Below are 24287 nucleotides of genomic sequence, written 5' to 3'. Positions count from 1 at the left end.
CTAAAGAACCAGGCTGTAACCATCCCTGGGCTTTCAGTGTTGTCACTGTCTTGAAGAAAAGGAGTCGAGCACAAAGCTGTGTATACAGTCAGGGCTCAATAAATGTCTGTGGAATGAATGAATATGATAAATGAAACCACACTACCACATGTCCAAACCACTCACAAATCCATGTACTAACCATCATTTCGCCGTCTGCCCAGTCAGAAGGGAAGTTATTTGCCTTGACCATGTATTCAAGTCGAGCAACATCAAAGAGATTTGTTTCAGGTTTCTCATTATTCAGAATTGGTTCCAGGTACTTCCAGAAAATTTCAAGTTCTCTTATGGCATTCTCTTTCTTCGCTTTCTCCACCTCTATGTCTAATTATAGCAACATGTTAATACAACAAAATGAGAATGTTGAATTTCTTCCCACTTTAAGTGGACATGGTGAGTTATATGCATTGCAAGATGTCTGTGCAGTAGCAGGAGAGGCAAATAAAGAAATATAATTTTGAGAAGGTTTCAAACTTGGGCTATACAACTATGAAACCAGAGGATTTTACTTCCGCATTGATATTAAACATGAGCCTATCCCACCCCTTCATTTTACACTTGAAGCCCAGAAACATTATGATAAGGTCACACATTTGCAGAGCTAAATATGTTCAATATTTCCATCATCCTTAGGTTGCATCTATGTGGGAGCAGTTTTGCTGCCAAATCACTTTTTGACCATCTCAGTGTGTTTGTTTCATAATTGGTTAGAACTGCTGTTGATCCAATTCTCCATCCCACGTGGCTAAAAATAGACCGGATCAATGACTGATGCCTCGGTTAACCCTTGGTCACATTCAAATAGCTACAGGCTTCTCTGGACATCTGTGCTCTGACTAAAATCATGACAGATTCCCATAAAGTTACACATGAAATTTTGCCTAAAATATTAATGTTTATTAGACCTATAACTAAATAGGTTCTACTACTAAGACCTCAGGATTCTATCATAAAGTCTATTTTTCCGTGATTTTATTTCTATATATTAAATATTTTTTACAGAGAGGCTATGCACTTATGGAACATTTTCTCACTGGCTTCAATAAGTTATTTAATGTTACAACTATCTTTTGAGATAGTCAGGAGCAGCTGGGTCTGAATCTCAACTCCTTTACTTAATAGCTGCCTCTAGGCCGAGTGTCCTTTTGGTAAAATGGAAAAACAGATCTTCCTCAACTTACAGTGGGGATGGAGTTATATCCCAATAAATGCATTGTAAATTGAACATTTGAAAGTGATATAATACACCTAACCTACTGAGCATCATAGCTTAGCCTAGCCTACCTTAAGCATGCTCAGAACATTTACCTTAGCCTACAGTTGGACAAAATCATCTAACACAAAGCCTATTCTATAATACAGGGTTGCATATCTCATGTAATTTGTTGAACACTGTACTAAAAGTGAGAAACAGAATGGCTGTGTGGGTACAGAATGTTGTCAGTGTATTGGTAGTTTTCCCTCGTGATCACGTGTGTGACTGGGAGCTGCCACCATCCAGAATCACAAGAGAGGATCATACAGCATGTTGTTAGTCTAGGGAGATATCAAAATTCAAACTTCAAAGTATGGTTTCTACTGAACGCGTATCTCTTTCACACCATCATAAAGTTGAAAAATTAAGTCATCGTGAGTTGGGGACTGTCTGTAATAAAACACACTTTCAAGGATGGTAGTGGAAAGAACATAAATCAATGCAGTCAAAGCCCTTAGAACTAAGTCTAGTCCCAAGGCAACTGCCCAATAAATGGTAGCTTTTACTATCATCAGTGGTAGTAATTTCTAACTTGGAAGAGCAAATTTTTTTTTTAAGATTTTATTTATTTATTTGAGAGTGAGGGTAAGAGAGAGAGCATGAGCAGGGGGAGGGGCAGAGGGAGAAGCAGACTCCCCACTGAGCAGGGAGCCCGATGTGGGGCTCTATCCCAGGACCCTGGGATCATGACCTGAGCCGAAGGCAGATGCTTAACTGACTGAGCCACCCAGGAGCACCCTGGAACAGCAGATTTTTAAAATGCAGTGTTATAGAAATTGGGATGTGGTTGTGTAGATTACAAAACACTGTGCAAATGATATTATTAATAAATAACAATAAAAGCAACAGCGTATGGCAGAAAATCTTGGACTTCCAGGTCACACAGGCTTACACCGAATCCATTTCTATCACCTAAAGTATGTAGTAACTTTCAGTTGCCTTCCCACAGTGGTATTCTAGCACAACTCCCTTAGATGAAGACCCTGTGGCCCCAAATGGCTGAATGCTCATGTGGATGGGACCTCACCCCACAGCTTCCTAGTCTAAAGCTGGGAAGACAGAGTGCCCTCTCTGATTTATCACAATAAACCAGAAGCAAAGCAGAGCAAGAATCCAAGGCTATGACCTCCCTTGGGCCACGTGGTGACTGTGGCTTCTGGAAGAACACATTATCTACAGTTGATCTATCCAGCCCACACATTCAGTAAAAGTTATCGGTTAAATGTTCTTGAGAAATGTAGTTAGATAACCAAGTCTTCTGACCCATAGTCCATGTTTTCTGGGGCTGCACAGGGATATAAACAGAGTATGATTTTAATTTGCAAAATTTACAGCACCTGGCTAGTGCAAGCAGAATAAAGAGCAAATCAAAGTCTTAAAAGGATTTAATAATGAATGTATTGTATGACTCTTTTTTGGACAGAAAATTCTATTTGTACTTTACAGATCGTGGATAATATTGAGAGATTCGGTCAGTTGTGTAGCAGACTGCATACCTTCTGGCTGAAGAAGAACTTCCTGCTGCAGCCTAACTGCTGCCAGGTGTGTCTGCAGAGGTTCATAATTCTCTGAAGATATTTTAATCACGCTGCTTATGGGAATGCCAAGCTCAGTCATAACCGCTAATAGCTGAGGATTGTTGAAGCCCACAACTAAAATGTAATGCTGGGCACCATCATCTGGCTCATCGTCTGTTCAAAATAAGGAAGAACGGCCGTCATTTTAAAAGAGAACAGGTTGCACCCAGCCAGTTCGACGGCTACATACATTATGCATGCGTTTATAATACCTCTGGCTCGCCAAAAACAGTCCAGTTGGCTGGAATGCAGGCCTTTGACTGGTTTTCATTATTACCCTTCCAGTAAGAAGGCTGTGGCCATTTTACAAAATATTAAATCACTTTTGTAAATGAGATAGAGTCATAATAGAAGGACAAACATACATGGGGCTTGCGCTCGTGGAAAATGTGTGCTTGGGTTTTTGTAAACAGAAAAAGGCTTAGGCTGTGATTTTTTTTTATTTTTGTTCAATCTCTTTTGAGCAACATCTGGCTTTACTCCTGAATTACGAGTAGCTGCAGCTTTTTGTGGTATTTTATAAGTAGAGGTGTTTACAGGAGAGGGAAATATCGAATATGGACGTGCCCCCTACCAAAGTATTCTGTGTATTTACGTCAATAGGTGTGAATGCTGAGTGTGGGTTACAGAGCAATGATATATTTCTTGCATTAAATTTTTAAAATATATATTGTGCACTTTCCTAACATTTTTTCCCTCTACTTAGCCCTGGCTACACTGTTTTATTAATGTTAAAACACTGAGTTTCTCCTAGACTGTGAGATTCAGAGAGATAAAAATAATTGTTATACTTTCATAGTCATGCTAGATAGTACATGAAAACATTAAACCCCACAATAGCCCATTAAGATAAATTTACAAATAATGCAATATGCACAAACTTTTAATTTTTAAGTAATAATTTTTCTTCTATCCCTAAACAAATCTGTGTTGATATTGCCTATGGAAACCAAAATATCATGGCTTCTGAGTCTCAGGGATTTAGAGTGCAGCTATGTCCGGGGAGTCCAAGTGACAAGGGGTGTGAAAGGCCTGCCATCTCATTTAAATGGGATGCAAATAATAAGAGGAAGCTCCATTTGTGTCCAAGGGCAGATGGCAATGAATTACTCACAGGCTGCACAAGTTAAACCAGTTTTACATCAATAATCAAAAATGAAAGGAAATTCTAGTTGCTCTAAGAGAAGCTAATAGTGGGAGAATTTGAAGTCAGGTCAGGAAGCTGTGTGCTCTGTGTGAGTCCCAAATTAACTGGTCTGATTTTATCACCATCGTATTTCATGCATTACAATCATCACTTTCTAGTTTGCCTCATAATTATGTCTGACTTTTTAAAATGTTCCGAACAAGGTAGTAAGCTACTTGGTGGCACAATCAGCTCGTTAGTTCATCCTTCATTTGCGTTATGAAAACGGGCCCACAGCAAGACACAAGCCAAATAAATATTTGCTGAAAACATAAATGAATTGCAAAAAGCAATATTTTCCTATTAGGGTATCATGGGTGGTATGTGATTTCTGGTTTTATAAAGAGCGAAAAGCCTGGGAAAGATTAAGCGTCATTATTGGAATGATTTCTCAAGTTACTTTGTAGATTGGAAGGCAGGAAGTGAAAGGTAACCCACAGGAGGAGCATCTCACTGACCGATGTAATGTTTAGTGTCATCGTCTTCTCCCCTCCGTTTTAACAGCGTGGTTTTTTTCACTGTTGTGTTTGCCTCAGGCTGATCCTTTCCCTTTCCTTTGGCAACCTTGGCACTTGAGGTCTTCTTCTCCTTGGGAGATTTTGCTTTCCCTTTATCCTTTTCTACCTTGAATCTATCTTCTATTACCTGGAAAGAGAGAATACTTTTCTCCAAATCATACGGTGAGCAAACAACAGTTTTTCTACTGTTGGGCAAATTAATTCTTTATTTTGTTCAATTGCTTGTTTACTCATTTATTTTTCAGGTAGTCCTTCTTCATGCCAGGATAGTGGAGATCCCAGGTTGGGCCCACGTTGTGATAAGGCACATCTATGCATGAGGACTGAGGGGTGAGTACTAGGAGACCTTTTACACAAGTGGCTTTCTAGAAGAGAATTCATCCTCTAAGAGAGTCAAGCATGGGCCTATAAACTACCTCAGTTTTTGGGGGTAGGGCTAGTGGGGGATTCTGAGTACCTTGTGATGGCAGGAACTTAGGTTTATCTTGCAGCCTAACCCTGGGGAGTCTCGGTCTGAGTCTTAGAGAGAGGTTGGCTTCTTCATTAAAAACAAAAGTTTTTAAAAAAACACATGGTGCAGCCCCTCTGGAAAACAGTATGGAGGTTCTTCAAAAAGTTAAAAATAGAGCTACCCTACAACCCAGCAATTACACGACGAGGTATTTATCCAAAGGATATAAACATAGTGATTCAAAGGGGCACATGCACCCAATGTTTATAGCAGCAATCTCCACAATAACCAAACTATGGAAAGACAGAAAAAGCCCAGATGTCCACCAACAGATGAATGGATAAAGAAGACGTGATATATATATATATATATATATATATATATATATATATATATATATGTATACACACACATTTATATATCTATGGAGTATATATCTATGGAATATATATATATATATATATAGAGAGAGAGAGAGACCTATATATATATATGTGTGTGTGTGTATATATATATATATATATATATATATATATATAAAATGGAATATTACTCAGCCATCAAAAAGAATGCAATCTTGCCATTTGCAATGATGTGGATGGAACTAGAGGGTATTATGCTAAGTGAAATAAGTCAGTCAGAAAAGACAAATACCATATGATTTCACTCATATATGGAATTTAAGAAACAAATCAGATGAACATAGGGGAAGGGAAGGAAAAATAAAGTAAGATGAAAATTGAGAGAGAGGCAAACCATAAGAGATGCTAACTCTAGGAAACAAATTGAGGGTTGCTAGAAGGAAGGTGGCTGGGGGGGAGGGGGCAATTGGGTGATGGGCATTAAAGAGGGCACTTGATGTAATTAGCACTGGGTGTTATATGCCACTGATGAATCTCTAAATTCTACTTCTGGAACTAATAAAAAAAAAGTTAAAAAACCCCAGAAAGAATAGTTTTCTTTAAAATCTCCTTGATAAAGTTTTTCAAAGTTTAAGTAGTGTATTAACAAGTTTTAAAGTTTAAAAGATTCTTTGGGGAACCTAACACCAACAAATTATTTTTATTATAATGCTAATTAAAAATGTATAGACATAATCAATGGTTGCTATTTGATACATTCAAAGATGGGATCAACGCAAAACAGCAAACTCTTTACACATTGTTCTGGAGCATATTTAGACTGCCATATACCATGTAAAGACCCAATTTTCCCACCATTTTTTTCTTTTCACACAATTGCTGAAACCTTTGCACATTATTTCATAATGTAATACACTTTCAATGCATTTGTTTATAAATACAAGTAGGTTGTGTTCATTAAAATTATGTGTCAGTATTGGATCATAAGGCGGTCATACAGAAGATCCAGAATATGCTTATATTATTTGCTTTTTCCATACTCCACACAATTGGAACATCAAAATAAAAAAGAAATTATTGTAGCAACATCTGGGTTCTCTATTTTCCTGAGATCAAGAAATCAAATTTGAAAAATTCCACTGTAATACATTAGAGACAAGGAGAGTAGAAGATATGTGGCTTTGGCACCCAGCTAACAGAATGTACCACAGAAGGGGAGAGAAGCATTTCTTTAGTCCATGTATCTTCTGGATGTTGAGGGCTCCAAAGAACAGTTTAGCTTTGGCACCTAGAAGGGTCAGAGGTACAAATGGATTCTCCACGCGGGCCTAGCGCCTGTGGCTCTAGTGGTGGGGAAACTGTCTCCTCAGCAGCAGCAGAAAGCATCAGAGGAGGCTGCCGATGTCACTACTAGCTTTGGGTGGAGGCAGAAAGGAGTGCACAAGGTAAGGCACAGAGGTCTGAAAAGCCCCAGCATTTCTTTCTGCACCAGATATAAACTGGTGCATAAGCTACCGCTGGGCTTGTCCCCTTGAGCTCCTAGCCTACTGGGGAGGAAAGAGGCAAAAAAAGCACATATGCAAACTGGCAAAAATATAACTACGAAGTTTCATGACTTTTATGAAGGGTAAAACCCAATGATAGGCACACAATTGAGGAAACCTCTCTAATAGGTTGGTTGGTGATGGAGGGCCTCTCTGAGGAGGTGACATTTGAATGAAGACCTGAAAGATGAGGAGTCATCCGTGGGAGAAGCGAGGAAAAGACAAAGTGTGTGCATGAAGGCCCTGAGTCATAAAGGAGATAGGTATGTTCAAGGGACTGACAAAGAGGTGAGGATAGCAGGAGAATAGTGGGCAAGGGAGAGAGTGGCCCAAGCTGAGGTTGGGGAGGCAGGGCATGGGCCAGGTCTTTGGAGGTGGGGCTAACAAGTTTATATGTTATTAAAAATGCAATGGGAAGACCATAAAGAGTTTTAAGTGGAGAAGTAACTGTGATTTTGCAAGATAAGAAACAAGAAGACTAGGAAGGAAGCTCTCTAGTAATGGTCCAGAAAAGACCTAATAGTGACTCAGATTACAGAGATAGAAAAGTTGGAGTGAGAGATGGCTTTTACTTAAGGTGAGCCGACGGACTCTTCAGAGGACCATGTTAACTTTGAAATGCCACCAAATGTCAGGAGGCAGTCAAGTACACATGTTGTCTTCTGAGAAGAGAGATTGGCTGGAGTTATAAATTCGGATGTGTGTCACATAGAGATAGTGATTGATTGACTGGAAGAGAGGAGATGCCCTAGGTGAGAGCTCTCAAGATGTCAGTGGATGAGTGCATGGCAGGGGCGTATGAGGTCCAGTCAGGAGATGTGCTCACCATCTGATGGAATGGCCCAGCAGAGAGGGAGACACTGAAGATGGCGGGGGGTGGGGGGGTGGGGACGGGAGAGATAAGATCCTTGAGGAGGTAAGATGGGACCAGATCAAGAGAATGTGTCCATTTCCTTTGCTAGGAGGAAAGGCCATTTCTCAGTTTAATAAGAGGAGCAAGAAGGGAGGGTGGCTGGGTTCAAGAAAGAGAGAGGTCTTGATGGTGTTAAGGGAATGTTTCAATTTTGTCAAGTGAAGGATTGAGGCACAGTTATTGGCTGAGTACAGGCAAGTACGAGGTAAGAGGTTTTGAACAGAGACGGTAACGTGAGTCATGTCAGAAAGTGGGAGGGCAAGCTTAGTGAAGAAATATGGTAGAACTCTCTGCCAGTGTTGAGAGCTTGTTGGAAATTTTGAGATTGTTAATTTAAAATGAAACCAGAGCACAAATCAGTGCCCCTAAGTCCAATTAGCTTGGAGGCATTGGCAAGACTCATGCAGGCGCTCAAACAGCCACACTTGGATCATGGGAAATCCACTGAAGTGGAACACTCCCATGTAGGTCCTTGGTGGACAGCTAGCCTTGCCACAGAGAAGTCCTAACTCTGCCATCAAAAGCTTCCAGAAACTTCCACAGCTGTGATTTTATATAAAATCTCAGGGTGATCTTTAGAACTGAAAAGGAGAAACTGTTTCAGGTTAAATTATTCTCAAGTTCACCCAGAAGAATAAACATGGATATGGTCATACATCCATTCGCTTATTCTTTCTTTCCGAAAAATACTGCCGAGTACAGAGGACGTTTAAAACTAGTTTCTTTATCCTTTTCCTGATACGACTGGTCGTTCAAGGGCCCTTTAGCCCTGCTGGCTCTCCTAGGTGGGGTATGAACACCTGTGCGGCCACATAGCTCCCATCCTTTTGGAGCCTCTTTGGCAAGGTTGGGGTTCTATAAGGTAAGGAACTCCCTGAGTCTTTGATTCTGTAAGGTTTCTTGGGACCCCAGAGAGAGCAGGGCTGATCACAACCAAAATGTAAAAATAGCAATAAATTACAGAGACTCAGCTCTGTAGTACGACAGGTGCTTTCTAGACATCATCATCTTTCATTTGTTCTCCAAATGCAACCTGCGAGATGGGTAGTTTTGTTCACATTGTATAAATGATGACACACAGTTTGCCCTCAGATACCCCACCACGGTAGAGACACAGGCGGGTTTGACCTCAAAGCCTAAACTCATTTTATTTCTCTGCTTCTGTTAGTCTCAGTCTTTGATTTCGTCCCCTTCTTTCCCAGGCCTTCTGCCCTCTGTTTACTCTGTCTTTCCAGGGGCTAAATAACACTATTTGCTGGATGCTCTTTTGTTTCTCCATAGCTTTACCTCCCTCACCTCTTCTTTCTGTTGAGTGGCCTCTTCTTTTTCTCTATTTCTTTTTGCTTTTGCATACTCTTAACAAGGTGAAGCTTGGTTGCCTGGAGAAAAGCATCTTTTTAAACACATTTCCATTGACACTGAAATTATCAATATTTACCTCCTTCCTTTCATGAAAGTATCTTAAAAATACCTATAAATCCTGATTCATTTAAGTAGCTTTTTTTAAATTATAAAAATAATAATCACTATTGAAAAATCTGAAAGCATATAAAGCTGACACAAAACCACCAGAGAAGATGAGTGAAGAAGATATTTAGTGCGTTCTTTCAAATTACGTTTACGCACCATTTTAACATCATTGTTACTGTTCTCGCTACACAATTTAGTGTTCTGCATTTTCCATTTAACAATGATGTTATCTTCAATGGGTAGAATTTCAAGAAGATTACATAGTAATCTATGTAAAGAATTTCCTTAGGTAGAGCGACTCTGTATGTACTTTCCTGGTGCAGAGACATCATACTGTGGAGAAACAGAAGCAAATGGAAGTACCTAGGTTATTCTGGGCCCCAGATCCAGGCAGAGAAGTCCTTGGTGGATTTCTGAACATGTTGCCCCACCCAGTCCCTTTTGCTCTCCCATGTCTAACTCTAGTTGTGGTCCCCCACTTCTCCTATATTCCATCTATTCCTCATGCCTTCAAGCCTCCATACTTGAACTGAACCAGGACAGTCCCTTTGTCCCTGAGGTTCTTGACAATGATGACTGGACCCTATTTTGGTCAAAAAGTGACACATCGCTTTTCTACCAAGCCCCAATCATAGCAAAATCACCTCCTGTCTTCTTCCCTCCCCTCTATTCTCTCATATCCGGAATAAGCCCCTCCCCCTATGAGTTTGTATCTTGAGATTTGGAGATGGGGGTTGGTGGCAGGGAGTGAACCAGATTAGCTGAGCATTCACCAAATTCGACCCCTTCCTAAACCATAAACTAAAATTTGTTCACACCAACTTTTCTTCTGGCTGGGTAGCATGTTCTCATTCTACAGTCGTCTGCACAAAACTTAACTCAGGGGGATCTTGCCAATTCAAGACAAAAATTTAGGAGGGGTGTATCCTAAAGGCCCCTCTTTCCACCATGTTTGGGGAACACATGTTCCCCAGCATATGAAGGCAGAGTCAAGTTCCTTACAGAGTACATTTTCTTTCAAACACACTGCTACAAAAAGCATCTGGATGCCCCCTACTGTGAGAAGGCTGTGGCTAGGCACAGAGATTTCTTACCCAGTTAAGCTACATAGCAGATGTGGGGCTCTTATCTTAGCCACAACCAAAAGAAGTATTAGCATGTCACATACTTAGTTGAGTGTCAAGCAACACTTACCTAGAATCCTCAGTCTTGTTATTCTCACTTTTTTTTAAAAGGAAAAATACAAAGTTCTCCTTCTCTCTAACAGGGCAACCCAGTTATTTGACACTTCAAAAGATTTTAGATTGTATTTTATTTTCTAAATGGCTCTTGATGCCAACATTCAAATGCCTTCAAATACTTTCAAAAACTTTGACAGATATTTGTTATGTTATCACAATAAAAGGGAGGCAAATAGTAAAAGTCAGTGGAACTGCTAGTAAATAGCTCTACTTTGTCATTTTTTTATAGATAACAGCGCATCTACATATTTGTGTAGTACGTTATGATTTCACATATCTTCTGTCATAAGATTCCCACAATAATATTATTAAGGATATAGATAAGAAAACATGTTCATGGCGGTTAAGTAACTAAGTCAGTATTATTATGTGGCTTATGAGAAACTAGGTCTGTCTTCTGAATGTTACTTCAGATCTCTTTCAAGAGATTACTCTGCCTCACAAACGATCTATTCTTATGGTCACAGATGATAAGAAGAAAAAGATGGGCTGAAAGAAATATATGCGTCAAGTATGGTTGAGAGTAGATTAAGCAATATTAAATAGATTTATTTTCATGAAACTCCTCCATCTTTAATAAGCTAATGTGCTGTTAAATCTCCAAGAGTTGTGCATAATACATGGTGGTTTCCAAGTTCATTTGATGGGGGGGAGGGGCGGAGGGAAGGAGGCTTTTTTTTTTTTTTCTTTAATGAAGAACTGGGTCTAAACGCCTCTAAAACCTACTCTGGAAACACAGGTTATGGGAACATTCTGAGGCCCAATTAATCCATTTCTATAAACCAATGCTAGAGAAATTATCCAAAATATGAAGAATTCTATACTATAAAGATGTTGATAACAGCATTGCTTATTATAAAAAATATGGAAATAACTGAAACGTTTAATAATAGAGGAATGGTTAAGATAATTATGGTAGTCATAGAATATCCTACAACCAACAATAATGATAGATGTGGATGCTGAGGTAATGAGTAAAATTATGATATATTTTAATTTACAATGATTATGTAAAGAAACAAATTCACAGAAAGAAACATGATCAGAATGTTAACATTAACTGTAATGGCGTCATGGCATTATGAACACGTTGTTTTTCCTTTTCTATCTTTTCTATTTATTCGTTCCCCTCTGCTCTCCTCCCTGCTCCCCTGCCAAACAGAAAACATAATGCACTTGAGTTAGGAGCTTGCCCTTCCAGACAGCTGCTGTTGTGTAGAAAAGGTAAGTCTAGGCATGTTGTGGGCTCACTTGACCCAATGATGCAATCTTCAGAACCCTGCGGAACATCCTGGGGTGCCATACTGCCGTCTTCAGGTGCCATTCCTAATGCACTGAATCAAAATATGGCCATGACTGTGGTTGGTGATGGGGGGGGGGGGGCTGATGTCTGTCTGCTGTCTCTCTCCTGCAGGATTCTATGTGACTCAGAGGTTTTAACAGTGGATCAGCCAGTGTAGCCCTACCTCAACATGCAGAAGGGCAGAGAGAGGGGTGAGGCTGTTTGGAATAATCTCAGGAAGTCTAGTTCTAAGAGATAGCCCCAAAGACCAGGTGATTTTTGGACAGGGGGAATGGGACCAGAAATGAAGTCAGAATTCCCCTGGGAACCAGTGGTTGCTTAGCTCTATGGGTTTGGTCTTTGGAGAGCTTTGTTCCTTTCCTTGACTTGTCCCCACACTTCCCCTCAGGATGTTGTAGGCAGTGTAATTAGTGGGACCAGATGACTGATGATAGATCATTGAGCAAAGCCATGCCTCCTACAGGGAAACATCTCTGGGCAGGCACTCTACTGAGTGTGAGTCAAGAGTGCCATTGTGCATAATTATTGAGACACATTCTGAAGACGTCTGTACAGTGATTAGGAACATGATCTTTGGTGTCTGACAGTTTTGGATGTGATTCCCAGCTACACCTATGAGTAGCTATTTAACCTTGGGGAAGTTGCTTAACTTTTCACACCTTCAGTTTCCCCATCTGAAAGTCAAGAATAATACTCTGTACCTCATAAAGTCATTTGAAAGATTAAATGATATAACATGTGTAAAGAGCTTAGTATAATGCCAAAGAGTCAATAACGGTACCTAATATTATCCTTAGCTGTTGTAACTAGCTATTTGCATTTAAAAATACTACTCTATTTTAAATATGGGTGTTTCTTTATATTTTTTCCTGATGTCCATAAAAAAGTTTTCATTAATTAAAAGCATCCCAATTAGGAAAACACTTCTCTTCTACAGACCAGTTTGCCAGGGAGTCATTGATTATTTACCCTGAACTGCTGAATTGTGTAGCTCTTTAGATCCAATGGTTTTGTTGGTAGTATCCTCATTTTGATAATTCAGCTTCAAAGAATTCCATCTAGTTAGTGAGGCAAGTTATTCCTTTCCTGAAGCCACACGGGTCCCTCTAAACTGAGTTTCTGGTCTTCCTCTGTTTGATTTCTTAAAATAGTTTTTGAAGATTTTAACCACAACTGAATCAAAACTAACCAGCCTGTAATTTCCTGGTATGTCCCTATGGCCTTTCTTTTAAAACAAAACACACACACAAAATGGCATTACATTGGCTTGTTTCCAGTATTTTGGGGTTTCAACTGGAGTAAGCTCTAAAACGTCTGTGAAAGTTACCCTCATTTCTCTTCGTCTCTCCTTCGGAGCAGGCTTGGGTTGTTTGTGGTTTCAGCATGATGTCTTGCCACATTTACGTACTTTTAGTTTGGGGTTGTTTTAAGAAAAGTTTACCAATACCATCTCTGCATAGTTCTTGACTGCCGACCTTCCTTCTCTCCAATTCTAGTACTTTGGAAAATAAAGCAACGTGTACTAAGTATATGAGCCCGAAAGAGACAGCACTGTTCTGCTTTTACAAGAAGGATATGCTAAAAATATTCAAGAAACTATGGACTGGTTATTTGAATTCACAAATTAAAAGCACAGTTAGAATATATTTGGATCTTTTCCTAAAACCTATGCAAATTTTCTGAACTGGACGCAGAGGCATAGGAAGATTAGATTTAGTTTGGCTGATTATTTAAATGATTAATTTTTTTGTATTATAGCCATTTTGCATCTCTTTTTTTATGATTAAGTGTTTCCTTTTAGTTGAATTCTCAATATATTTTAAATATATTCACAATAAAGTGCTTTGGCTTTAAATAAATGTTTAAGTTAATATATATTGTGGAAGTTGGGGTGAAACAGAAGTGAGAATGTGAACTACGCTATAATATTTAGATAATGACTACATTAAAACATTCAGAATAGAAACCAAATAGTTTATTTTAAAATTATAATGAACGTTATGAAAATGTATGTGCCTAGTATGTCGTTTCTCTAAATACTTGTTTCAATAAATGTTTGTTAAGTTAATAATTAACGACAGATTGACAATGATAGAACTAAAAATGCACAATAAATTGTTGCGATAATGATATGCGCAAGGAAGGAAAAGTCATTTCTAAACAAAACACTCTCATTCAGATTTTAAGATATAACAAAATCTAATTTGGGATTAACGGTATGAAAGAGTCATTCAGAAATTCTGAAATTCTAAAATATATTTATAGCAATAGAATATGTTTTCTTCATGTATATTTGGGAGGAACCAATAAGGTGTTTCCAAATAGATCAGAGTTTTCAAATATTTTCAACTTAATTGCAATTAGAGGCAGGCATTTGCCTTTCAGAAATTCATGTGCTAAAGGCTTCAAAACTCTTCCTCTAAAAAATATCTTTGCTTGTATTATTTTTTATAATATGAATTAGCCAGCAAACTTTCCTCATGGACAAAGCAAATGTAATGGTAAGCAGAGCCCACACTAAAGCGCTACAGATTATTAAAATCAGTGGAATCTAAAAAAATGATATTTTTACTGTATTTGGCAATTGGAGCTATATTATTCACCACTTATTTTTCTTTTTCGCCACCTATTTTTAAGAAAAATTTTGGTTGATTAAAACAGAATCAAACATATAATGATCTATTTATTTCACTGGGGGTAAAGGAAAGGGACCTAATTGTATTAGCTATTTTTGTCCACATCTTCTCCCTAGTCTTTTCGGTAATTACCTGCTATGGATATTTTTTAAGCATTCACTTTTAAAAATATAATTCTGAAAATTCAGCAAAGGAGATACAAAACACGATTTGGATTGCACAGTTGTCAACAACATAATTAGCATTTGAAAGAAAACATCTACATACATTTCAGGTTGCTGTTAAAAGCTGAAGAGACAGTCAGTGCCCTTGTAGGAATCTCAGAATCCCATCCTGGGTTCAGGAAAAGGAAGAAACTGGGTCAAGTCCTCTTTTCTTTTTCACATTTTCTAATCCACAGCATGGGTCAATTTTCCATACTTTATACTTATTTTATTTTATGCCAAACTCACTGGCTGACAAGCATTAACGTCAATTGTTCTAACTGACTGGTTGGGTGGTGGTGTTGAAATGAACAGAGATTATATCATCCCTCCAACAACTCTCTTCATCTTGCCTTTACCATGAGTATTTTCTGGAGAGTACTCTGTTCCAATCAGTTTTCATCAATTTACTTAGCACTTACTCATATGGTTGCAACTGAGACATTTGGGGCTGGTGTTTTGGGAGCCCAATCTAAGGAAGACATCAAATTAGACTATGTAATTGTTGGCTCTTGATTGCTCAGAGTTCTCTTAGGCATCTATTACATATATATATATATATACATACACACACACATATATATATGCATAAATATAAATCTAAAATTCAAGCCCCAATTCCTTTGGATTTTTGAATTTTCAAAAAATAAACTAAGATTATTTCCATATCTTCAGAATCTCAGAACTGTATTACTATAGCTCACATTTCAAAGAAATGCTGAGCAAAATCACTGCAGAAATATTTTTATATTGTCGCTAGCTTTAAAGACTTTTCCTGAGCTGCCAGGATATTCCATGTACTGTTACTTAAAATTCGGGAATTGAAATCTAAAACTTATTCCTATTACAAACAATTGCTGACTTAAAATAGTTGGCAAACAAGTAAACTGATACTCTGTAGCATGTTAGGTATATTTCCCCTGCTGTGGGAAAGCACAGAGCAAACAGAAGGTGCAGGGATTTTCACAGGACTCACAGTCTACTTCTTATAATTCAGATTCCCATGTGACATGGGAATTTAAAAATGCAAGAAAAGATGTTTCTATACTAGTTTCAATTTTTCCGATTTTTCTTCTGCCGAGTCTTAATGTCCCCAAGTATTTCTTAAGGTACAAATCTCCCGAACATGATGAAAAGAGCTTCGATAGATGGAAAACTAGACCATCATTTGTGTTCGTATGAGTAGAATTTTCCCCAGGAACAATACGTGCCTCCCTAGTAAGATGCTATATGGGGAATCTTTTTGAAAAACATAAAGCTCTCTACTGCAAATCTAAGGTGGCATTATTATTTTGTCGTACAATTATCCTGTCAAGAGTCCAATTCAAATAGGAAACCTCAATTTGGGGGTCTCGAAAAGGTATTACTGGAACACGTTCCCTTTTCTCTTTCTTCTTCCAAGAACTGATTTTACCTCTTCCACCGAGAGGCATAAAGAAACAGCTTACGTGGAAATCCATCTCATATACACGTGTGCCCACACACACATTACACATGTACATACAAAAGCATTTGGCTTTCCAAAAACATTTCAGCATGACTGGGAAAATAAGAAAAACCTCTCTTATTTTGAGTAATGATAATAACAAATGGGTTTGAACCTGGCATCATTTTGCTAAAGGTATTTTAGGCTATTTTTTTTTCAGATGAAAACATGAATCTTTGGAAAACACACAGATTGATTTCCATCGGCAAATGAAAAACCTACATGTGAAGAAATAATCAGGTGTACGATATGGGAGTAGAAGTGATGGATTGCTGCTGAAATATTCAGATTATGATGAAGGGACAGATATAGTCTGCTAGTTTAATGGAAGTCCTACTGAATATCAGATAAAATATTTTAAATAGAGCCTGACTTTGCAGGTTTTTTCACATGACATTTACTTCTCCTGACTCCGTCTCTCCTTGAGTCCCTTCTTTGCTACTAGCATGGAAATAGACTACTAGGAAAACCACCTCAGGCACATGCTCTGACTGTTGTCCTATTTCTGCACAAGGGAATTTATTTTTAATACGTCTGCCTTTGAGAAAACAGAATTCCTCCGATGGATCTTTGCATGGCCTTTTCCCTGTTGTCGAGGTGACAGCTGACTGTGCCAGGTAACACTTAATGGAAGGCTTACGAAGAGAGGAAGTGACCTGGAGAAACCTGGCTCCGTTTTCTCCCCCCGTTTGCCCTCTTTAGAAGACCCACCATCATACAGTACCTTCTTTTCATTTTCCCGTCGCTGCTGGTCCTTCATTTTAATCTGGAGAAGCTGAAATTTCAAGAGTTTCCCTATCAGTGGTAGAGTTAATTTCTCTCCGCTGTCCATAATTGCCTTTGCTGCTATTAACACCTATGAAGAAACACAATTAATAGGAAAAGTGGCATTTTGTAACCTTTGGCTCAGTCTGTTGGTGATGAAAAGATGAAATGGTATTTCAGTTTTGTAATATTTGTCTTACTGCAAAGGTGCCTCACTGCTGGCCAAAAGAATTGGAGAAAAATGCCCCATTGCCATAGAGGGGGGTATTTATCTTCTACTTTACAGAAATTGGGTTGTCTGAAAATGAACTTATTTTTCCAATGAGGCAGAGAGTGCTTCCCACGATGGTGCTAGACTCAGACTCCAAAAAAGGGGTAGAGGAAAGATACGCCGGGGCTCCCTATAGGATGACTGATAGGTCAGTTTCGTGCTACAGAAAGTCTATTGTTTGGCATAGCCAATCTTCTAAGCTGTCGAACTTTGACTTATTACGACAGCATAAATTAAATAGGGTTTTATAATAATGGAAATAGCCATGTTAGCAATCTTTTACTTCTTGGTGACCAAATTCAAATGAAAGATAAAAACTGCTTGACACAGAGGCCCCATAGGAAAGTTTCTTCCCCGCCCCCTTGCAATTTAATGTTGATCCTGTTGGTATGCAGCCTAATTGGGGTGAAATGAGGTTATTGAGTTTTCTTTGGGTGACGACAGCCACTGGGAACATACAGCTGTATTGTCCAGATGTGTGGCACTGACAGCCTGTTTTATGACTGTGCTTTTTACAGCTTGTTTCCCCTAAATTTCACACAACTCTCTAACATCTGGGCCCTTTTCCTTGGAGCCCTATAACCACTTTATTTACTGCAAAAAAATAAAATCATGTAAAATATACCATAAAACGTTGTTATGCGTTTCTCTGTATTCATGTCCTCTCCCTAATAAAGTTCACCTCTGCCGGAAGCACTGTCACAAAAGTAATCTGGTCAAAGTATTTTTCGACTTTTGTTTTTAAGCAAGCATTACACTTTATTTACAACCTTGAGATGAATTAGGTGTTACTAAAATGTTCTGACATGTTGCTTTTCTCCCCCCCGGCCCCCCCACCCCCCCACCCCCCGCCCCTTTGAGCAATTACTCCTCGGGGCGCATATGGTGTCAATTTCAGACCCTCTGTCTCAGACAATGACTGTGCACACGCATCTCATCAGGCTGCGTCTTGTCTGAGGTTCATACCAGCTCTTGGTCAGGGCTTTCCTGACCGATCCGGTTCCTGATGACTTTCCACTTTGCCAAAGGAAATAGTGGAAAGAAGGGGAGATGGCTATTTTGCTTCTAACTGCGGAAGGCCCTGTGGATTATTCCAAGCCAAAATGTAACTGGACCTCTTAGAGACCGTGTTGCATCGCAGAAGGGGAAGGGACAGGGAAAAGGACTCCTCTAAAGCTGCTGTTTCTGAAAACCAAAGGAACAAACCGAGTGTCAGAAATCTTTGCGTGTGTCTAAGCAAACACTCTCCCTGGAACAGAGCGCTTGACTTTTTATAGCAGTTCTGCTCCTGCTTCCACGATTTAGGGAAAGGGACCTGACGGTTGTGATTTCTGGGAGCAGGAAAGCATGAGGGTACACCTGCAGGGCCTCACCATTTAATGATGACCAGATTCAAGAGGGGAGTCCTAAGGGAACAGATGGTCACACTTTAAATGAAAGCTGTCCAATTGGGTCCAACCCCAAGGGTAGATGTATTTGGTTTGAAATGACATTTTTCAATACCAGTTCAACAGTGTGCTGACAGTCAGGCTGTTTTGTGACATCTGGTTCAAAATACACAAATTTGGGTTTTAAGAAACTCACAGCAGTCTAGTACAGGGCGTTTCCCGGTAATACAAATATAATGACATCGTTGAAGGGAAGTCAACACTGGAATGGGTTACCCAAGAGTGGTGTGGAGTCTCTTTTCCTGATGACCTGTGAACACAGGATATTTACCTTTGTCTGGGATGGTCTGGGTGAAGCCTGCCTGGCGTCATGGTGATGGATGGGATGTCTCTGGAATTGCTTTCTAATCCCGTGTCTCTGTGAGTCTACGAATGTTACCTCACTGTGTTACAATGTATTCAAAGCACAGCAAAATGTCCCGAGAGAAAGGTATTTTGCAGGCCATAAAAGTTATTTCTGGTCCATCTGAAACTGTCTGTACAGAGCTTGTTTAAAACAAAAATCTGGCATGGCATCAAAATAATCGTGATATCCTACTGGGAAATGGGGAGATTAGTGATGGGAAGTGTCACTGGAATCGCTGGTACCTGTGTTCTTCTGATGCATGGACACACAGTGAGTCAGAGAAGTGGCAGGGCAAGGCAGCATTGAAGAGGGCCTGATGGACGCTCCCTCCTCCCTGAACAGCCCCGGGGCAGCCCATGCAGAGGCAGGCTCCATGGCAATAACGCACAGCAGTGCACATGGCACTGTGAGCAGGGGCAGAAACCAGGCACGTCTGTCTTTCTGCAGGGCTGCTCAGAGGATACTTGACTCCCACACGTGCCATTTTCCCTGTGTGCTTCCCCCAAAGGGAATGACGGTGTGAATCCTCGGGACAATTTTTTTTTTAAAGATTTTATTTATTTATTTGAGAGAGAGACAGAGGTAGTGAGAGCACAAGTGGGGAGGAGAGGGAGAAGGAGGCTTCCCGCCGAGCAGGGAGCCCAATGCGGGGCTCGATCCCGGGACCCTGGGGTCACAACCTGAACGGAAGGCAGATGCTTAACCGACTGAGCCACCCAGGCGCCCCAATCCTTGGGATAATTCATGAAAATGAAAGTCTCTACTGAACTCAGAATCTGAGACTGAAAATTTTTATGGTTTGTGGGTCACCCCCAGGAGAGGCAGAGAAAGAAAGTTATTTACAAATTCATTTCTGCTGAAAAGTCTTTCTTCTCACACTCCATGATTCACAATTCTACCCCATCAGGAGTCAGTGGTTTGGTCTCAGATGAAAAACAATTCCTTAGAGGGCCTTTATTCAAAAGATGAGTCTTTGAGGGAAGAAGAAAAAACTGCATTTAGAAGGAAGTGCAACTCTTCATGGAACATTCCAGAAAGACTTTCCTTCCTCACCTTACTTGAAGTAATTGACATAATAAACAAACCTTTAACCTTCCATCATTGTAAAGGCTACTCGTCCAGTATCTAGTCAATGTGTGTGCACGCACATGCACATGTGTGTGTGTGTGCTGGGGAGACACACTGACAAGGGTGGTAGGTATTGAGATGATAAAGGATACAAGAGAAAATGGGAACAATCAGCTGGTCAGGGTTGGGGAATAATCAGACAAAAACCGGAGCTTCCAGAGTGAGGCAGAAAAATAGTCCTAAGTGGGTTAAAACCTGGGTACTCATCAAGCCTAAATACCAAATAAATGAGCCTGGCATGAGCCAGAAACTTAAAAACAAGTCTTATGGGCAAACGAGACTCATTAAAATGGAGTAAAACTGTTGCCAGGTGAGGCCTGCATGTGTCTCCTGGACCTATTCAGGCCAGGCCCTGGGGCCTGCCAGCGCTGGGGGGGGACGTCCAGGCCAATCAACCAGAGGTGTTTTGTTCTGGGAAAGCCTGCTGTAAGAGGAAACTTAGCTTGGGAGTGCAGCTGAGGAAAGAAGACACATCTGCATTTTCACATCTGTGAAGATCTTATTTTGAGGGTAGATGCCCTTTGTCTGTTAGAAAATGCGTGATTCTGAGCATACTAAGAAATAAAAACATTTCGCTCTTTATCACTGACCTGGCTCAAAGACTTATGTCATATTTACTATCTAATGAGCTGGTCCACAAAAATACATCAAATGAGCCAAATTCTTTCCCTGCCTGGGGATCAGGCCCACCCACAGACACCTCCCTTTCCCTCCTCTCTGTGCTTCCTCCCACATTAGCAGTAAGCACAGCATCTGCCTGGACAACAGTTAGAACTGCTTCACAGATGCCCACGGAAACCTAATGTATGCTTGTGTGCAAGTGTGGGCACATGCAAACACATAGGCCTACGCGCATATGTATGTGTACGTGTAGATATGACAGATGGTACATAGGTAGATAGACGGATGGATGGATAGATGATAGCTAGGACTTCATGAGGTCTGCGGCCTGGTTTCCCCCGTGAGCTTACAAGGAGGCATACAGAGCAGCTTGAATCATTGCCAACTGGGTCATGCTCAATACAGGTGAATTCTGAGGCAGGATAAAGATTTTGGATCTGCATTTCTCCTGCTTGGAGCAGGCCACAGAAGAAGGTGGTGGAGGGGAGGGAAAAGTGTGGTTATGAGGGACGGAGGAGGGTGGGGTGATGGGAGAGCGATGAGCAGAAGGAAGATATCCCTCTAGGAACTCCAAGTAGCCACCAGTTCTAAAAAAAATCTTTTCATTTCAGGGCCCTCCTTGGGGGTCCATGAGGTTTGTTACAGCAGCAGAAATAATGCACGAGGGTATGATTTCACATTGTACCTATTATCCTTGAGTCATGACTTAGGGTTCGTTTGGATATGCAAAGACCCCTTGAACAGGAGCACAATCCAGTACCTTGACTCCATCCAACTAGCACAGGACTGAGCAAACAGGTTTTTGACGCACAGATCTAACTCTTCTAGGGATGTATGTATTCCTTCATTCATTTGTTATCACATAGCTTTGAGCAGTTCATTTCCTTAATATATGACTGATTAAGTGTGATAGTTCATCATCACTGTGAAAAGTCCAAACAGTACCAGAAGGATGTACAATGAAAAGAAAATGCTTCCTCAACCCACTCCACCATCCCCTCTTTCCAGAAGGAAATCCTTGCGTATCCTTATGTAATTTCCTGTACATAAATAAACATACATATGTATATCCTGTATGTTTTAATACAACTGGGATCATGCTTTCACATGGTCGAGTGGCTTGCATTTTTACATACAAAGTTATAGGACAGCTTTCTGTGCTGACATGTATTGTTTATGTTTATATTTTTAAATTATTTTCACAGTCTCCTATTGTATGGACATTTTGGGCATTTATTTTACCAGTATCCTAATGATGGACATGTTGGCAATTTCAGGTTTTTCCTTCTATTGAGTGCATGTGTATTTTAAATATTTATGGCTCCTTCCAAATTGACATTTGAAAAGTTCATAGCATTTTTGTTCCTACCACCACTCTGTGAAGGGATGTTTCCCCACTCCCCTCCTTAACGCTGAGTATTCTCCAGCTTTTAGATCTTGGTCTAGATCAATGCCGACAGATCTTTCTGTGATGCTGGAAATGTTCTGTGTGCTGTACAAAATAATAGCCACCAGCCACATGTGGTTATCAAGTACTTGAATATTGCTTGTCGAGTGAGGAACTGAGTTTTTCGTTTTATTTTTTAGTTGATTAAAATTAAAATTTAAATAGCCACATGTAGCTAGTGGCTACTGTTTTGGTCAGAGCAGGTCTGTGTGAGAGCAAAAGGCTGGAAAAAAATAGTATTTCATTTAAATTATGTTTAATTATCCCATCACTCTGTCCCTTTCCTCCAAAACGGAAAGGAAAGATATCCTATCTGGCACCATCTTTGCAAATTTTATTAACGTAGGCAATGCTTAAATACACTTATTAAATAATAATGGTATATTCAGATTTACACAGTGCTCAGGGTGAAAGGTAATGGAAATCTATGACTCCCCTGCTAAGGTATTTGTTTCTGGCCACCAGGGAAATTTGCCCCAGTAAGGTGAAGATGAACAGGGCTGGCATGGGGCAAAAATGGGAAAGATACAGTTTGCTTCTGGCTTTTTTGTATTATCCTTTTCTCCTCTGCTGCGTTCCTCCTCCTTCTAAGTACCCAATGCCTTTCTGCCTTCCAAGTCCCTCTTGCCACTGAAATAGAAAAGCTTTCACTTGGTAACTCACTTTGAATGAAGTTCATTCATACCAGCGAGTTAGCTGTATTTTAAGATTTTATCCCTTAGTTACAGGATGAAAGGGACTAGAAACTGTGAAATAATTTCAAATAATAAGTAATAGGTGCGGCTGTTTAGAATGTAGGGTGGGAGGTGGCCGTTCTCGCCAGCCTGAAAGCTTGCAGTGCTTACGGCTGGCTGGCTCGAAGGTAAATACGGGTGCTGTGTTCCTGGCGCTCTCTGCTGGGAGGCCCGGAGTGACCCCAGCATTAAGGCCTTGACAGGTTTCCCAGGCACCCGCCCTCGGGGCTCACTGCTTGGAGTTGCTGATGGATTCCAGGACTGGGTCATACAGAGGAAAGGATCTGAAGGAAGATGGAAATCTCCCTCGGGTCAGGATCCGGGGAGCATCAGAGAGGGTGAGTGAGTGGGTGGGTGGGGCAGAAAAAGAGTAAGGGGGCAGCTGGGTACCATGTTGAAGAATAAAGACAAAGGAAACAGCTCCGGGAATAAGACCGGGGACTTGTCTGTGTGTGCATGTGCACGTGTCTGTGCACAGGTGTGCACAAGACTGTGTGTTTGTGTGCACAGCTGCCTTGGGGATGACTACGATGATTAAGATACTCTGTATCTAAAAACAATGTCAAAACAGATTGTGGAGATTCAAGAATCAATAAAAAAGAAAAATACTAACACTATTGATTGGCACTTTAAAAAGAAATGCTGTTGACTAGTACTATTTCTATCTAATTATCCTGCAGAACACAGGGTATTATGTTTATCATTAAACACATGTCAGATTAAAGAAGTATAATTTATTCATCAAAGTGGACCACGTAACTGTTATGTGCCATCTTCAAAATTTGCTGCTTAGTAGCGTCATTATTTGCTTATGCATTCTGCTTTAATCTTATATGTTATATCCGCTTAAAACATTAAAAAGTCAGAGGAACCATTGCCCTAATTTGTGTTTTCTCGTGAGCGTGTGTTTGCATGTATGTGCATGTGCACACGTGTGTGTGTTTTACAAAACTTCCAATGTTTAGATGGGCCTGATTCTGCACATTTGATGAAAAGGAGCAAGGGGTTTGCAAATGACTGAAAGGTCCCACTTATTTGGAGATGCCCTCCCATGAAACAATCCTATTGGGAATTTTAGCTCCTGCGGTACAAGGGCTGAGAAACCAGCCGCTGGAAGTGATCATGACTTACGTGCAACATAATGAGAAAACACAGGCTGTGCTTGCATCCCGGTCTTCTCAGACACCACTGGGCGGCCCTGGGCAAGCGACTGAATCTCCCTTAAACCTCAGCTTTTTAATCTACAGCAGGGTTTCTCAACAGTGGCACCATGGACATTTGGCGCCAGGTAATTCTTTGTTGTTGAAGGTTTTCCTGCGCCTCGCAGGATGTTTTGGTGCAAC

General features: G+C 40.2%; 1 protein-coding gene and 1 long non-coding RNA gene across 2 annotated transcripts in view; one reads left to right on the top strand and one right to left on the bottom strand.

Moving 5' to 3' along the window:
* Positions 1–24287, bottom strand: part of SPAG17 (sperm associated antigen 17) — a 219474-nt gene that overhangs the window by 130869 nt on the left and 64318 nt on the right. The window contains exons 4-7 of the mRNA XM_078072554.1: positions 16909–17040; positions 4516–4702; positions 2791–2985; positions 182–363 (exon numbers count right to left, since the gene is read on the bottom strand). Coding sequence (XP_077928680.1) covers positions 182–363; positions 2791–2985; positions 4516–4702; positions 16909–17040 — 696 coding nt within the window. The remainder of the gene's footprint in view (positions 1–181; positions 364–2790; positions 2986–4515; positions 4703–16908; positions 17041–24287) is intronic.
* On the top strand, positions 7112–13745 carry LOC118522174 (uncharacterized). Its single transcript, XR_004910512.2, has 3 exons — positions 7112–7220; positions 11719–11780; positions 13356–13745. It is a non-coding gene; the product is annotated as an uncharacterized LOC118522174 (long non-coding RNA).

The sequence above is a fragment of the Halichoerus grypus genome, chromosome 5 (genome assembly GCF_964656455.1).
Source record: "Halichoerus grypus chromosome 5, mHalGry1.hap1.1, whole genome shotgun sequence".
Classification (NCBI taxonomy): domain Eukaryota; kingdom Metazoa; phylum Chordata; class Mammalia; order Carnivora; family Phocidae; genus Halichoerus; species Halichoerus grypus.
Note: the sequence above shows the minus strand (reverse complement) of the source record. Positions and strands in the feature narration are given on the sequence as shown.